The sequence below is a fragment of the Bombina bombina genome, chromosome 9 (assembly GCF_027579735.1).
Source record: "Bombina bombina isolate aBomBom1 chromosome 9, aBomBom1.pri, whole genome shotgun sequence".
In the NCBI taxonomy this organism is placed as follows: domain Eukaryota; kingdom Metazoa; phylum Chordata; class Amphibia; order Anura; family Bombinatoridae; genus Bombina; species Bombina bombina.
The window spans coordinates 255,450,523-255,468,889 of record NC_069507.1 but is presented as its reverse complement, the minus strand read 5'-3'; the positions used below and the strand labels follow the sequence as shown (position 1 = coordinate 255,468,889).

At 42.4% G+C, this 18,367-nt stretch overlaps 1 protein-coding gene across 1 annotated transcript in view; it reads right to left on the bottom strand.

Annotated features, from left to right (window-relative positions):
• Positions 1–886: 886 nt before the first annotated feature.
• Positions 887–18,367, bottom strand: part of CASP2 (caspase 2) — a 119,856-nt gene continuing 102,375 nt past the window's right edge. The window contains exons 9-11 of the mRNA XM_053692780.1: positions 5,960–6,106; positions 5,700–5,809; positions 887–4,438 (exon numbers count right to left, since the gene is read on the bottom strand). Of these exons, the coding sequence (XP_053548755.1) occupies positions 4,301–4,438; positions 5,700–5,809; positions 5,960–6,106 (395 nt within the window). The 3' untranslated portion in view covers positions 887–4,300. The remainder of the gene's footprint in view (positions 4,439–5,699; positions 5,810–5,959; positions 6,107–18,367) is intronic.

The following is an 18,367-nucleotide window of genomic DNA, read 5'->3' as shown; positions in this document are numbered from 1 at the left end:
GCCTACACAAAACTAACAAACCCTGCCTGAAAGCCATGTGGGTTATAAACAACCCCAAAGAACCCTCAAGCAAATGTCCCATAAAACAGAAAACGTTACTCCCAGACACAAAAACGTTTGTCCCAAATGCACATAACAAACTGAGTGCCCACAAAAAAATAACCCTTTATGCAAGTTAGTAAAAACCTCTGATAACACTAGGATTACTGCTTACCCTTCCCCTAATGGGGACACTGTCAGCCTTTCTGAGTTAACACAGTCTCTGCAGAAAATATGACTGAACATACCTCATTGCTGTATAGCAAGAAACAGTTCCTCACACTGAAGTTTTCCAGTACAAATGCTAAGATCATCATCCTCCAGGCAGAAATCTTCATCTATGTCCTGCCTGAGAATAAATAGTACAACACCGGTACCATTTAAAAATAACAAACACTTGATTGAAGATAAAATAAAACTAACAGTTTAACACCTCTTCTCTTTACCCTTCCTGCTTAGAGCCAGCAAAGAGAATGACTGGGGGTGGAGTTAAGGGGGGAGCTATATAGACAGCTCTGCTGTGGTGCTCTTTTTGCTACTTCCTGTCAGGAAGGACAATATCCCACAAGTTAGGATGAATCCGTGGACTTGGTACATCTTGCAAAAGAAATACATTTATCAGGTAAGCATACATTTTCTTTTTAACCTGGGCTTGACAAATCAATTTAGTAAAATAGCTGTGGATCCATAAATTCTAATTCTGACCTCTAACTTTTGCTTTCCACTACATACAATCCTAAACAGAATTATTCCTTGGCCCCAGCATACTGTGTGTAGCTTCTAATTTCCAACCATAGTTTTGTGACAATTAAACAGTGATTAGCATGGAAGAAAAAAACAAAAACACTTATGAAATGGAAATATAACAAACGCTTTATTTAAGTGCTGCTTTACATTTTTTGCTTGTTTATAACGGAGATATCAGTAATAAGACACCTAACACGGCTCTGTCTTATTATGGAGCGTTTGGCAGGATATAAAATATAATACATGGCAGTCGGGAAAAACCTGAGATTGAGAATCTTAGAAAAGCATAATAAAGAAGACTTGTGGCAGTCATAGCTACTGGCTGTGAACTTGGGGTATTCAATATACTCTCTGCTGATGGCGGATGAGCTCTATTATTTCTCAGTGTGCAGAAAAAACAGACTCTTTGGAATGTAAATCTTATATCATAATATAAACGTGTTAAAAAAGTAAATATATTCAACTTTCTTTAAAAACAGCTTAAACTTCCGTAAACTTTTTTTTTATTAGAAAAAAAACACAAACGCACCAATTTTATCCTCATTGTGAATTGGCCTGTTGTGGTGGAGTTCGGTCTCTTACATGTATTATTTGCAGTAAACCTTCAATCACTACTTTATATAAAATTCTTGGAGCAGTGAACATAGACTTTCAGAGATTTAAAAACAATATAACACAATAAAAATCATTTACACAAAGGACAAACCTCTATATTTTGTCCACAGTATTATTTTACGAGCAGTCATCCTAGTCTAGGGTTGCCACCCAGCCAGTATGTTACCGACACGGGACGTATTTTTAAGGTTCAGGTCAAAGTTGAAAATAAAGATTAAAAAGGGACAGTCAAGACTAAAATTGTTATTGTTTAAAAAGATAGATAACGCCTTTACTACCCATTCCCCAGCTTTGCACAACTAACATTGTTATATTAATATACTTTATAACTTAATCCTCAAAATTTCTGCTTGTTTCTAAGCAGATTACAGGTGGAGTGCAAAATATTGGTTTTGCGATATTTGCACTCCACTTTGTAATACCAGCGCACACCAATGAGCACTGGTATTACAGGTGAGGTGCAATGCAAATGCAACCTTGCGTTCGTATTGCACTGAAGTACTGCACTCACAAGAGAGCGCTTCTATAGGCTCCAATGGAGCCTCTTTCTCATGCTGTGAGACACGGCATGAGAACTAACGCAGCAAAGGGGGTAAATCACTCAGTGAGGGGCAGCAAATGTAAATATATGTGTATATATACATATATATTTATGTATTAATATGTGTATATACACATATTAACACATAAATATAAATGTATACAGTATATTCATATGCATATATATTTACAGGGAACACATAGTTACCATAGACCACAATGTAAAGGCAGTTTTCGTTTTTTAAAACCCCACAGCTGCCAACTTTAGCCCCCAAAACTGTTAAGTGCAGTTGTTTTTTGTAAAATGTTACATTTAAAAAAAAAAAAAAAACGAACTTCATTTTGGGGGCATATGGGGGCCATTTATAAATTTAACCAGAGATCTGATCTCTGGTTAATTTTATAAGCGCTAATTTATAGCGCAAGCTCGTGGTAGCAATAACCATCGACTTGTAACGGCTAGTTATTTATCGCACACCAACTAATGGGTGAATTTGCCCGTTTGCGGGCATGCGATAAATTAGAGCTCCACTTGTAATCTAACTCATGCCATGTTCTCCTCTTAAATCAAAATATCTGCCTTTTAAAGGCCATTTTCTTGCTAATCCTTCATTATCTCTTGGAGCACCCTGCTCTTAACCCTTCAATCATTTGGTAATTGTGACACATCCCTCATGTGGTTCTCAATTGTCCTGAGGACAAAGTTCACTATTGGATCCCCAACTCTTCTCATTCTTCAGACTACTAATTTCATGTAGTTGTCAGCATCACCTAGATTCACCTCTCCGCACAACACCTACCCTATTCCTTGCTCCCTTGTCAGCCGTCTATTCAATATTACACCCTTAACCATTACTAAAATATCTGCACTTTCAAACTCCTCCGATCATTTAGTATCATCCCTGCAGCCGCTCATGTCCACTACCTTGGGATCACAACTGACAAAGAATTGTCCTTCTTATATCCAGTTATTGGTTAAATCATATTTATTTAAACTTTAAAATTGCCAGATTGTGCACTAATTTACACAAGACAAAACTAGGCTTCTAATCCACTCACTTATCCCATCTTGACTAATTCATATCTATTCTTGATTTTCTCCTAACCTACTGTCTGTTCCCTTTACAATCCATAACTTACAGCTCTGCTAGACTCGTCTTTATTGCCAATTTGCTATTTTTTTTGTGCCTGTCACTCTCTTCACTGTCTTCTTGGCCTCAACATTAATATGAAAAGCCCTCATTAAGTGCAACAGTCATCTCTGTACTTGTCTGCAAATACACCTGCCCCTTTGCTCTCCACAAGACCCGATTCCCTCCTCCTCTCTCATCATTGTCTGACATTCTCGTGTACATGGAGTTTCTAGAGATGCACTTATTTTGTGGAACTCTTTGCTTCACTCTGGTCTCCCACTTCGTGCATTCCCAATAAACACGCAACATACATTTTACCAATTTGCATCATTGTCACCTATTCACTATGTCCTTTCTTTAGGAGGTCCTTCTTGCGTGAAGATGGTTATGTGAGAAGTTAACTGACTGTCATTTACTGTGCAATACTGTACTTATGAGATAGCGCTGTGGAATAAACTAGTTCTTTATAAATAACCGTAAACATAAGTTACTTCTAAAATAAAACCCTACAGTCTCCAGCATCTCAGCTTTTCCCATCCTGCATCTTCTCACTACCATAGTAAATGCATTGCCTGCACACTTATTATTTATTTTTTAAGTGCGTAATACCTCTGGAGAGCACATTAAGGTTAGTATTGTAGCTGCAGGTGAACTTTTCACCTGTAGCTTTGAAACATTTACATTTGTTTTAACAAAAACAAAAATTAAATTTTCGTTTGGTTTTAAACTAAAGGAAAAGCCGACAAGTGCAGGCAACGAATAGTCAAGGAAACTAATTTCCCCTGAATATCCGAAACCAAATTTTTTTTCCTGCACATCTCTACAAAATATATACAATCATAATGATTTTAGCAGTGCTATAAAGTAGGTTTGGCACAATTAGTTCTAGATTCGTTTACAAGGTTCTTACTTAAGGCAAAACACCAATACATTAAATGTGCGCCCCTGTAATAAATTAGATAGGGAGGATATTCTCAGTGACATATAATTATGTAAAACAATTTCTTTAAGAAATGTTTTTCAAGAAAGTTGAATATGTTCCTGGAAGACAAGTATAAAACAATACTGAAGAAGAATATACAGATATAGGTCTTTTTTGGCATTGCATCTTGTAAAAATAGATTTTTTTTTTACTTATAACTATGTACAAAAATAGATAGTTTAGGAGCGGGTGAGAAAAGATGGGATATAGTTAGGGCAGTTTTCTACAAAGTTTTCACAGTGGATCAGTTTGTTATAAATGGAATGCCAGGAAACAAATAGAGATTTTGACAGAGTGTGCTGCTATATTCGGACATCTCTTTACAGCGATGAAATGCTGTTCCTGGAGCGTAACCCTCCCGTTCTTTAATAAGAGCGTTCACCTGTAGAAAAGACAACAGTAAGTCCTCAGGACAAGGTGACTGTATAGATAGTTATTATAATACCTCTTTGTCTTTAAGACTAGCAGAAGCTCATCAGTGGGAAAACATTATCATACGACAGCTGGTTTGTTTATAGTGCATGTTTAAATAGATGTTTCAATAACAAACTTTAAACTGGACCTATCATTTGCAAGAGACATTCAGTGCAATAGTTTAGAAATAAAAACTGGATATCTGTATTTTTATTAAAAGGTTTATGGTACACATTACTCTAAACCACTAACTATACTAAAACACTACATACTGTAACCTTATGTAGGCTCTGCGTAACTTCCTGCTGACAAATATGAAAAAAATGTACAACTGCTAATGAAACAGCTACTAAACCAAGTGATTTTAGTGTTTTAAAACAGTGCATTTGTTATTTATTTCTTTAAATTGTATTACACTGTTTGTTTGTTTTTAACCATTTGCATGACAACAGCTAAGAAAAAAGATGAATTCTGTATGTAGGATCTGGGTATAGCCCTGTCCTATGTGAGACCATACAAACTTACATTTCATCAGTTTAGAGGCAATGTGACAATAGTTTAAATTATACTGAACGATTAGTATAATCTGGCTACTTGTACAAAGTGGTTTTGGTTTCATGGTGGCTTGGTAGATATCTGGAATATTAGTGTGTTTTATCTCAACCGCTCTAGGTTATAGTGGTATTGGTAAAGCAGATGGAAAAAAATTCTTATTCTGATTACCCATCAGTCCATATACTTGTTTCAACACAGCAACCAAATGCCATCTTCTTTCATGCACCTTTTGAGGTCTGGTGCACTCAACTCAAGAAGACCAAGTCCAAACGTTATTACCATTCATTTGAGTGTGAGATAATGGAGTCAATACTCATGGTGTCTGAAACCTGAAACCCTTAACTGCTCTATTTCAGCAGGTTAGTAGGTACTCTTGGCACCTGATAAATGCAAGTGTGGCAATGTACGGAGCTGAATCTATCGATTTTATCACCTCTCCAATGGCAGAACAAGAACATAATTATATGGCATATGAAAGGAGTAGAAGAACAAAGAAGATTTTACTTCTTTAAGATGACAACAAACGTCATCAGTAATGAATTACTGCCGTGTTCTATCACTGCACAATATGAGTGAAACTAATAATAGCTGCAAATGCAGAAGATATCTGGGTACTGGTAGAGTTAGAAAGTATTGCACTTCTCATCCCTACAGCGAATGCTGTGCTGTCTCACCTTAACTAACATGTCAGCCACGTGAGTATCCTTGGCATGCTGGGAGAAGACAGATGTAAGAGCCTGCACAAACCATGATCCTCGCTTTGTATTACGCAGAGAAACAGTTCCTGGTGGTAAAGGACACAAATGTTACACCCCAACTGATCAGTGTCGCAACTCCATAAAATATAAAATGTAACAGAATATATAAAAGACATTCGGCTAAAAGATATAAAACCCAGTAATGTTCTTCATGATAAAGACAGAGCACCACTCGCCTCTGAGGCAGGCGTAGGCACAAATCATATCGGACTGGGTTGGAAGTCGCACCCTGTACTCCTCCCTCCCAGCATCACTCTGTTCAATGTCTGGAGAAGATGACTCCTCTCTTCCATCCCGCTGATCGACACCTCTGTCTGCTTCTTCTGTAAGACCAATGAACAATAAAATAGTAAGAATGGATACCCTATGATGAACATAGGTGAGCGCATCAGACAAACCAGTTTACACAGCTCTCAAAACAGGATTCTAAAAATTTTTTATCACACATATGAAAGAGCACATCTAAACACTATAAAATATATCTGGATGGGAAAAAAAGGTCACATTAAAGGGACATTAAATATTTTGAGATTGTACTGTAAAGCGTTTAATTATATGTGGTAAAATATTAAAGCATCATTCATTAACAAAAAAATTGTGTTCCCAGTAGAGCATGTCTCTTTAGTTGTTACTGATACAAGATCTTTTTAAACTAAAAGCAATGATGAAATTAGCAGAAGATTATTGCAAATACCAAATACATTGGCAAACATTTAACAATCTGTATGGAAGAACAGTATTTTGTTGCACAGATAAAACTTATGTAGAGTAAAAAGAAACAGAAAAATGTTATCTTAAAGTGATTGTAAACTTTCAGATTGTGCTGCACAGTATATAAAAAACATAATTTATGCTTACCAGATAAATTCCTTTCTTTCCTGGCAGGGAGAGTCCACAATTTCATTCCTTACTGTTGGGAAATACAACATCTGGCCACCAGGAGGAGGCAAAGACACCCCAGCCAAAGGATTAAATGTCCCTTCCACTTCCCCTATCCCCCAGTCATTCTGCCGAGGGAACAAGAAAAAGTAGGAAAAACATCAGGGTAAAAAAGGTGCCAGAAGAAAAAAATTTAAAAATGGAGCCGCCCATTAAAAAAATAAATTACGGGTGGGGTCGTGGACTCTCCCTGCCAGGAAGGAAAGGAATTTATCTGGTAAGCATAAATTATGTTTTCCTTCCATAAGGGAGGGAGAGCTCACAACTTCATTCCTCACTGTTGGGAAAACTATACCCAAGCTACAGAGGACACTGAATGAATAATAGGAGGGAACAGAAAAAAGTGGCGGACCCTATTCTGAGGGCACCACAGCCTGCAAAACTTTTCTCCCGAAAGCTGCTTCAGCCGAAGCAAACACATCAAACTTGTAAAATTTAGAAAAAGTGTGTAAGAAAGACCAGGTAGCCGCCTTACAAATCAGATCCACTGAGGCTTCGTTCTTAAAAGCCCAAGAGGAAGCCACTGCTTCAGTGGAATGAGCAGTTATCCTCTCAGGAGGCTGTCGTTCCGCTGTCTCATAAGCTAAGCGGATGACACTCCTCAACCAGAAGGATAGAGAAGTCGTAGTAGCCTTGTGCCCCTTACGCTTCCTCAAATTGATGACAAACAAAAGAGGAAGATTGTCTGAATTCCTTAGTAGCCTGAAGATAGAACTTCAAGGCATGAACCACAGTTGTGAAGCAAACGTTCCTTCTTAGAAGAAGGATTAGGACACAAGGAAGGAACAACAATTTCTTGGTTAATGTTACGATTCAACACCACCTTAGAGAGGAACCCTAGTTTAGTGGGTAAAACCGCCTTATCAGCATAAGAAACCAGATAAGGGGGATCACATTGCAAAGCAGAAATATCAGAAACTCTGCGTGCAGAGACAATAGCCAACAGAAAAAGAACCTTCCAAGATAACAATTTAATGTCAACAGTATGCATAGGCTCAAACGGAGCCTGCTGCCAAACATTAAGAACAAGATTTAGGCTCCAAGAGCTAAACACAGGTCTGATCCTAGCCAGAACCTTAAAGGACTGCACATCCGGAAGCTCAGTTAATCTTTTGTGCAGTAACACCGACAGGGCCGATATCTGTCCCTGGAGAAAAGATACAATTCTGGCAACCTTAACCTTATGACAGGAAAAGCCACGCTCTTCACAACAGTACAAGTAAATCCTCCACACTTTATGCTATATACGACGAGTAACTGGCTTACGAGCTTGAACCAGAGTGTCAATAACATTCTCAGAAAATCCTCTCTTGGCTAAGACTAAGCGTTCCATCTCCACGCAGTTAGCCTCAGAGAATTTAGAATTTGATGAACGAAGGGACCCTGTATCAGCAGATCTCTGCGACAAGGTAACCTCCACTGAGGAGATGATGACATCCCCACCAGATCCGCAAACCACGTCCTTCGCGGCCACAACGGAGCAATCAGAATCACAGATGCTCACACCTGCTTGATGCGAGCCACCAGACGAGGGAGAAGCGGTAATGGAGGAAAAAGATATATACAAGTCTGAACCTCCATGGTACTGATAGGGCATCTATCAATTCCGCCTGAGGATTCCTCGACCTCGACCCTTACCTAGGTAACTTGGTATTGAGGCAGGATGCCATGAGATCTATCTTCGGCGTCCCCCACTCACTGCATATCTCTGCAAACACTTCGGGTGTCCGCTTCCCAGTTGTCCACACCCGGAATGTGGATCGCTAGCGGCGCACATTTGTGAGTTTCCGCCCACTCTAGTATCTGAGCTACTTCCCCCATCGCCAAGGAACTTCTCGTTCCCCCTTGATGGTTGATATAGGCAACCAAGGTTTTATTGTCTGATTGGAATCTGATAAACTGGGACGAACACAGAAGCGTCCAAGCCTTCAAGGCATTGAAGATTGCACGGCGTTCCAAAATATTGTTCAGAAGGGAGGGCTCCTCCTGAGTACATAGACTTTGTGCCTTCTTGACACCCCGAACGGCTCCACAGCCAGAAAGGCTTGCGTCCGTAGTCACAATCTCCTAGGACGGTCTCAAAAAACGCGTGCCTTGGGACAGATGATCTGGACAGAGCCAACAGGAGATCGAGTCTCTCGACAGAATGTCCAGTGCAATCTGTTGAGACAGATCTGAATGGTCGTCGTTCCATTGTCTCAGCATGCATAGATGTAAGGGTCTGAGATGGAATCTGGCAAAAGGAATGATGTCCATGCAGGACACCATGAGTCTGATTACCTCCATACACTGAGCCAATGAGGGTCTCGAGGAGGCCTGGAGGGCAAGACATGCAGAAGTTAAGCTTGCAACGTCTCTGATCTGTGAGGAATATTCTCATGGATATGTAGTCTATTATAGTTCCCAGAAAATTCACCCTTGTACTTGGAGTAAGAACTATTTTTCAAGTTCATCTTCCATCCATGTGATCGAAGAAGACTGAGAAGGGACTCTGAATGTTATCATGCAGGTAAGGTGCTACTGCAATACCTCATGTTCTGGCAACAGCTAGAAGAGCCCCCAGAACCTTTGTAAATATCCTTGGAGCAGTAGCTAGGTCAAACGGAAGAGCTATGAACTGGAAGTGCTGGTCCAGAAAAGCAAGCCTCAGGAACTGAAAATGTTCCCTGTGAATCGGAACGTGAAGGTATGCATCCTTCAGTTCTATTGTGGTCATAAACTGTCCTTCCTGAACCAGAGGAAGGATTGACCATATTGTCTCCATCTTGAAAGAGGAAACACTCAGACACTTGTTTAGGCACTTTAGGTTCAGAATTGGACGAAAAGTTCCCTCCTTCTTTGGAACCACGAAAAGGTTTGAATAAAACCCCAAACCTCTTTCCGCTGTAGGTACCTGGACAATTACTCCTAAAGAGGAGAGATCCCGTACGCAACCTAAAAAGGCAGCCCTCTTTTCTGTTCTTGTCGAAAGACTGGAGAGTAAGAATCTGCCCCTGGCGGATGAGACTTGAATCCTATCCGGTATCCTTGAAATACAACCTTCAGGACCCAAGGATCCTGAACAGCCTGGAACCAAGCATCTGAAAAAAAGAGACAGTCTGCCCCCTACTCGATCCAATCCCAGATCGGGGGCCTCTCTTCATGCTGATTTGTTCTCGGCGGGCTTCTTAGTCTGTTTGGACTAATTCCAGAAGTGAGCGGGCTTCCAAGTACTCTTGGGTTGCTCGGACTTGGAAGAGGACGGCTGTCGTTGCCACTTGTCAGCACGAAAGGAATGAAAATTAGACAGTTGCCGTCCCTTAGGCCTATTCTTCTTATTTTGTGGTAGGAAGGCACCTTTCCCTCCGGTAACCGTAGAGATAATGGAGTCCAGTCCTGGACTGAATAAAATCTTCTCCTTGAAGGGAAGAGAAAGGAGTCTGGATTTAGAAGTCATATCCGCAGACCAAGATTTCAACGAGAGAGCTTGGCGGGCTAGAACCGCGAAGCCAGCAGTCTTTGCATTTGTGCGAATAATCTGCTTATTCGAGTCAAAGATGAAGGAGTTAGCAATTCTCAGTGTCTTAAATCTCTCCTGAATATCCTCGAGGGGAGTCTCCACCTCAATGAGCTCAGACAGAGTTGCATCAGTAGGTAGCTGCTCCAGCAACCGCGGCTACAGCTGCCGGCCAGTTGAAATAAAAACCATGTATGGAGTAATATATACTGAGGAGTAATGTAGATATTACTGTTCATACTGTCTTTTATCTGTTTAATTGTTGAATCTACATTCATAATTGTGGATTACCTATATATATATATAATATATATATATATATATATATATATATATATATATACATACATACACACATATATATATATATATATATATACACACATATATATATATATATATATATATATACACACACACACACACACATACACATACAAGAATCGCTAGCTGATTTATATTTAGTTTGTAGACTAAGCGCTGAAGTGTTTTTTGTTGTTTTGCATTTCAAATAAAAAACCCTGTATGTTGAAACATCTTCTTCAGAAAAGTTTAATTTTTTTTATCCATAGGCTCTCTAAAAGAAGAACTATCTCCAGAGAGAGATAGTAGTGTCACGGATATCAGGCCACAAGGGTTAAAACCCTACCCCCTATAACCTTTCCCCCGTTGTTATCTAGTCTAGGTGTGAAGTGTTTTTCTGTTAATTGTGAGTAATCCATTGTCCTTTTGTAAGTCAGGATGTGATTAGAATCTGTTTAACTAACCATTGTCTGATGTTTTTCTCATTGTATAATATTTGTTTCTATTTGTGTAGTAACTACCCCCATGTGTTGGAAATGTCTAAAAGCTGTGTTTTCTGTTCAATAAACCCCTACCCCCTATAACCTCACCCCTGTTGTTATCTAGTCTAGGTGTAAAGTGTCTGTTATTGTGTGAGTCATTCATTGTCCTTTTGTAAGTCAGGATGTGATTAGCATCTGTTTAACTAACCATTGTCTGATGTTTGTCTCATTGTATAATATTTGTTTCTATCTGTGTTGGAAATATATAAAAGCTGTGTTTTCTGTGAAATAAAGCAGTTGAATATGCTAGTCTGTCTAGTTATTTAGGTGAGCTCCAGCTAGAATTACTTTTCCTGGGCTACATAGCAGCCTGTTCAAGGCAGAGAAAGGATTCTCAGGCAGAGCTACCCAGCCTGGGTAGCTGGAGTCTGTCATAGGGTGGGACCCTGGATACTGATGCTGTTGGGCATCAGGGGTGGCTACAGGCTGTGGTCACTTGTCAGCTACATAGCTGCAGTCGGCAGGGAGGAAGCAGGACCCGTTGAGCGGAGCTACCCGGGGTAGACGGGGTATCCGTCACATTGTCTGGTAGCGGTGGGATCTGCTTCTTCCACACGGTTCCTGCTGACAGAGAAGTGCCACAGTAACCGGTAACCATGGAGGCCGAGTTCGATGGAGAATAACAGAGGCGCTGGCCCCACTGTACGGTCCTGGTTCTGCACAGAACGAGAGGGAAGAAAGGAACTTTTTCCATCAGCGACTCTGGAGGAAGGCTCTTGAACAGGAGCGGGACTGTTTTGGAAAGGTCCTCCCCACTGATACGGTACTGGCTCCAGCTAGATTTACGAATGCCTATCCTGGGAGAGCAGCCCAGCTGATTGTCTTACACGGACTGGTCCAGACAGAGATGGTGCTGGAGGATGACTACCGAGCCCTCCAGTGGTATGCTATGCATGTGTGGTCATGGCTGGAGGAGGTCGACCCAACAGAGGGCTTTGGCGGCCCTGGATTACTATTTGAAAAGATGCTAAAGGACCCCGACTCTGGGGATAAGACTGACGAAAGACTGGCTAAAATTTGTGGATACCGAGAGAGACTGTTGGATCTTTCGGGAGTGCCTTTGCTTGAAGCTGATCTGAATTTTATGATTGTACAGGAATGGGAATTGAAAGTGGCATATGCAGAGCTGCTGGATCCTAATCAACAATCTGGCTCCGAGCTTATGGTCTTGGACCAGGGGGCCACCCTAGCAGAAGCACTGGCAACTGGGCAGAGAGCCGCCAGCCTCTGTCCAGAACCTGCAACAGCTCCAGGAAACCAGGGAGAGGAGGAAGTCGTCCTCCCTCCCCTTACAGAGAACCCCTTGTAGGGAGAGATGGATGTCAATAACCCTCCCCAGCAGCAGAACCCCTTCCCGGGAGAGGAGAGTCGGTCTCTCTCCCCAGCGGCAGAGCCAGGAGCCGGGAGAGGAGACAGTCGGTCTGTCTCCCCAGCGGCAGAGCCATCCCCTGGGAGCGGAGGTAGTCGTCCTCCCTCCTCATAAAAAGAACCCCTTCCTGGGAGAGGAGACAGTCGGTCTCTCTCCCCAGCGGCAGAGCCATCCCCTGGGAGCGGAGGTAGTCGTCCTCCCTCCCTGCAAACAGAACCCCTTCCTGGGAGAGGAGACAGTCGGTCTCTCTCCCCAGCGGCAGAGCCAGGAGCCGGGAGAGGAAACAGTCGTCTCTCTCCCCAGCGGCAGAGCCTGGAGAGGAGACAGTCGGTCTCTCTCCCCAGCGGCAGAGCCATCCCCTGGGAGCGGAGGTAGTCATCCTCCCTCCCCGTAAACAGAACCCCTTCCTGGGAGAGGAGACAGTCGGTCTCTCTCCCCAGCGGCAGAGCCAGGAGCTGGGAGAGGAGACAGTCCGTCTCTCTCCCCAGCGGCAGAGCCATCCCCTGGGAGCGGAGGTAGTCGTCCTCCCTCCCCGGAAACAGAACCCCTTCCTGGGAGAGGAGACAGTCGGTCTCTCTCCACAGGGGCAGAGCCATCCCCTAGGAGCGGAGGTAGTAGTCCTCCCTCCCCGTAAGCAGAACCCCTTTCTGGGAGAGGAGACAGTCTGTCTCTCTCCCCAGCGGCAGATCCATCCTTCGGGAGCGGAGGTAGTCGTCCTCCCTCCCCTTACAGAGAAGACCTTGCAGGGAGAGACGGGTATCGATATCTCTCCCCAGCGGCCGAATCCCTTTCTGGGAGAGGAGACAGTTGGTCTCTCTCCCCAGCGGCAGCACAGTTTCCCATGGAGCGGAGGTAGCAGATCTCCCTCCCCAGCGGTAGATCTCCTTCTCGGGAGAAGAGACAGACGGACTCTCCCCTCGGTAGCTTGGCAGGGTCTCTACCCTTTTCTTGTCCCGGAGTATTTCTCACAGGGGGCAGGCGTTGCATTGGGCAAGGAGGATAAAAGTGTATACAGTTGGTGCCACATGTTTGGGCACCCAAGCTTTACCTGCCCCACCAAGGAGCAACCTCCCCCTCTGGTCTGGGGTGGGAATACAGCTGGGAAACCGGCACTAGCTTTGTTTGTGGGTGGGTCACAGAGAGGCAGTGTGGCCATAGAACTTAACACTGGAACTTGTGGGACAGCAATTGTTTTGGAGCCGGCCTTAGAAAACTTGTTCGGGACGTTGCCTTATGTGACTATCCCTGCGCCCAGGGTATAAACGTCAGCAGGAACCCCCCCCAGGATGCCCCAAGCTCAGGAGAGATGGGATAACCTCTCCCAGCAACCGAGAAGTGGAGGGCCACCGTCGGACAGCCCCAGACCGACCCGTTAAGGGTCTAGCCGGGTCTGTCGAACTGGAGGGGGGGAGATGTCATGGATACCAGGCCGCAAGGGTTAAACCCCTTCCCCCCTATAACCTTCCCCCTGTTGTTATCTAGTCTAGGTGTGAAGTGTTTTTCTGTTAATTGTGTGAGTCATCCATTGTTCTTTTGTAAGTCAGGATGTGATTAGAATCTGTTTAACTAACCATTGTCTGATGTTTGTCTCATTGTATAATATTTGTTTCTATTTGTGTAGTAACTACCTCCATATGTTGGAAATGTCTAAAAGCTGTGTTTTCTGTGCAATAAACCCCTACCCACTATAACCTCACCCCTGTTGTTATCTAGTCTAGGTGTAAAGTGTCTTTCTGTTATTGTGCGAGTCATTCATTGTCCTTTTGTAAGTCAGGATGTGATTAGCATCTGTTTAACTAACCATTGTCTGATGTTTGTCTCATTGTATAATATTTGTTTCTATCTGTGTAGTAACTACCCCCATGTGTTGGAAATATATAAAAGCTGTGTTTTCTGTGCACTAAAGCAGTTCTTGTTTCACCTGAATATGCTAGTCTGTCTAGTTATTTAGGTGAGCTCCAGTTAGAATCACTTTTCCTGGGCTACATAGCAGCCTGTTCAAGGCAGAGAAAGGATTCTCAGGCAGAGCTACCCAGCCTGGGTAGCTGGAGTCTGTCACAGGGTGGGACCCTGGGTACTGATGCTGTCGGGCATCAGGGGTGGCTACAGGCTGTGGTCACTTGCCAGCTACATAGCTGCAGTTGGCAGGGAGGAAGCAGGACCCGTTGGGCGGAGCTACCCAGTCGGGGTAGCCGGGTTATCCGTCACAAGTAGTATGTTTAGCCAGCGTGGAGATAGCGCCATCCACCTTCAGGATGGAGCCCCACAAATCTAATTGAGAGTCAGGTACCGGGAATAATTTTTTTAAAGTAGACGAGGTGGAAAAAGAAGTTCCTACTCTTTCCCATTCGTTACTAATAATGTTCGCCATCTTATCTGGCACAGGAAAAGTCAGAGGGACCTTCCTATCTTCGTAAAACCCTGTCTAATTTAGGGAACTTAGGCTCCTCAGGGAGTGTAGCCTCTTGAACCTCTAGAGTAGACAGAACATCCAGGAATGACTGAAGGAGGTCTAGTAACTGAAGTCTCCAACTCAAAGTTCACCCTCTGAAGCTACAGAGGTTAACTCATCCTCGGATAGCTGGGATATAGTAGCTAAATCTGACAAATATTTAGATGACTCTAGGTCAGGAGAACTATGTTTAACCTTTCTCTTGTGTTAGAGCAAGGTAAGGCACTCAGACATCGCCGATTGTAACTGCACGGTAAAGTCAGCTGGAAAAAAGCCCTCTTCAGAGAGGATTAGTTGAGCCGCAGGGAACTGCATGTGGAACGGGTAATGTAGAAAGTGTAGTAATTTCTCGGGACCCAGATTCCTGAGATTTAGACGTCTCAGAAGGGCTAATAGCGCTATGAGTATTAGAAGGCTTGTCTCCCTTCTTAGACTTTAGAACAGTGTTTAGGCAAATGGAACAACATTGAGCAGGCAGGCAAACCACAGTCTCCTCACAATATCAACAGGAATTATTAATCAGTACAGAAGGAGCGGAACCTTCTAATGTAGTATCAGAGTCCTCCATAGCTTTGTATTACACACAGAAGGACAATCAAAAAGAAACACTTTTATTTAAAAAAACAGCACCTTAATACTCCCAATGGCTGGGGCACTCACCACCACCTAGACCCAGACAGCTAACAGTTAAAACGCTCTCCTCAGGAGGGACGTCTGCAGCAGGATCTTACGAAATGAAAGAGACTACACCCTGTCACATGGTAAGTAAGACAACTTCCCCTGCTATTTAAAATGGCGCCAAGCTATTATGAGCTGCGCAACACTTCAAAAACAAAAGTGAAACCAGTTTGTTCCAAGCCAAAAACACACAGCCTATTAATCTAAAAAAAAATCTCACATTAAGCAGATATAAATCCCCAAACTATTCAAATATTAACCCTATGATCCTAGGTATAAAGGAGCCACACTTTGACCCTGTATAGCGTTTTAAAATGTATATATAAAAAATGGTCTTACCCTCCAGGACCCATGCTGTGGAACAGGTGTTGAAGCAGTGCTTCTGACATGGACTTGAGGGTGTAGCAGCAAGCGGTGAAACTCGTCAACACTGATTGCTCAGGAGCTGTTTGCGACAGTCTGCATGAATTTGCAGAAAAAAATTCTGTGTATCTCCAGAATCTAACTTTCATCAATACTCTCACTGAGAGGTTGACATGATTACTTAAAACGTCAGTCCTTTCTCGAAGGGAACATACCCATACAGGACTATCCAAATCTTCTGCCACCTCCTATAGTGACGAAAGGCAAAGAATGACTAGGGGATAGGGAAAGTGGGAATGATATTTAAGCCATTGACTGGGGTGTCTTTGCCTCCTCCTGGTGGCCAAGTGTTGTATTTCCCAACAGTAAGGAATGAAGTCGTGGACTCTCCCTGCCTTATGGAAGGAAATATTATTCAAAACAGGGGATCTTTCATTCATGAGATTTTTAAATGACGCTTAATTTGCAAAATATTTACCATATAGTGATGGTAAACATTGCGCCGATCCTCGCCCACATCTTATACTTTATTTTGCTGAGCGATAACGAATCCGCCTTCAGTCAATCGCTGCGTGCCCCTCAAGCTAGACGTCAAGTCAGGCACCGAACGATTGGCTGAAGGCGGATTCGTCACAATCCAAAGGTTTACAATCACTTTAAGATCTCCAATTTCATCGTTAATAAGTTCTTAAAATGTAAATATATATGCTCCAGATGGGTGGAATCATTGGCTGTCAGCACTGTCTCTGCTTCCTCTCTAACTCAGTGCATTCAGAGGCAAGAGAGCAGGACAGATTAGGGTCCCAAAGTTTTTTTTAGAGTTTTAATATAAAAAAAAGTTAAAACAAAAAAAAACACCTTTCACTGCTGATCACGTTATTGCTGCGATCACTCTGATCGGTCCTGGGCTGCCATAGGCCCAAAAATCAATGTGTCAAATTGCCATGTATGGAGACTGAAATGGTCAGGCCCCATATTTGGCTCTGTAACTTCCCGAAAACCAATAAAACCTGTACATGGGGGTATTCACTGAACACAAATATGGGTGTTTTAAAGCAGTAAAGCATATAAGGATGATTATACAGTTGTGTTTACATACCCTGGCAGAATTTATGATTTCTTGGCCATTTTTCAGAGAATATGAATGATAACACAAAAACTTTTCTTACTCTCATGGTTAGTGTTTGGCTGAAGCCATTTATTATCAATCAACTGTGTTTACTCTTTTTAAAACATGACAACAGAAACTACCCAAATGACCCTGATCAAAAGTTTACATACCCTGGTGATTTTTTTACTGATAACATGCACACAAGTTGACACAAAGGGGTTTGAATGGCTATTAAAAGGTAACCATCCTCACCTGTGATCTGTTTGCTTGTAATTAGTGTGTGTGTATAAAAGGTCAATGAGTTTCTGGACTCCTGACAGACCCTTGCATCTTTCATCCAGTGCTGCACTGATGTTTCTGGATTCTGAATCATGGGGAAAGAAAAATAATTGTCAAGGGATCTGTGGGAAAAAGGTAGTTGAACTGTATAAAACAGGAAAGGGATATACAAATATATACAAGGAATTGAGAATGCAAATCAGCAGTGTTCAAACTCTAATCAAGAAGTGGAAAATGAGGCGTTCTATTTGATAACATACTGCATTCATCTTGCCGTCAATTCTGACCTAATTTCCTCTGCCTTTGTAGCTCACACATCCCCAAAACATCAGCGATCCACCTCCGTGTTTCACAGTAGGAATAATGTACCTTTCATCATAGGCCTTGTTGACTCCTCTCCAAATGTAGCGTTTATGGTTGTGGCCAAAAAAACTTAATTTTGGTCTCATCACTCCAAATGACTTTGTGCCAGAAGGTTTGAGGCTTGTCTCTGTGCTGTTTGGCGTATTGTAAGAGGGATACTTTGTGGCATTTGCGTAGTAATGGCTTTCTTCTGGCGACTCGACCATGCAGCCCATCTTTCTTCAAGTGCCTCCTTATTGTGCATCTTGAAACAGCCACACCACATGTCCTGTATTTCACCTGAAGTTATTTGTGGGTTTGTCTTTGCATCCCGAACAATTTTCCTGGCAGTTGTGGCTGAAATTTTAGTTGGTCTACCTAACCGTAGTTTGGTTTCCACAGAACCCCTCATTTTCCACTTCTTTATTAGAGTTTGAACACTGATGATTTGCATTCTCAATTCCTTGGATATCTTTTTATATCCCTTTCCTGTTTTATACCGTTCAACTACCTATTCCCGCAGATCTTTTGACAATTCTTTTGCTTTCCCCATGACTCAGAAACCAGAATCGTCAGTGCAGCACTGGATGAAAGAGGCAAGGGTCTGTCAGGAGTCTAGAAACTTATTGACCTTTTATACACACACACTAATTACAAGATAACAGATCACAGGTGAGGATGGTTACCTTTAATAGTCATTCAAACCTCTT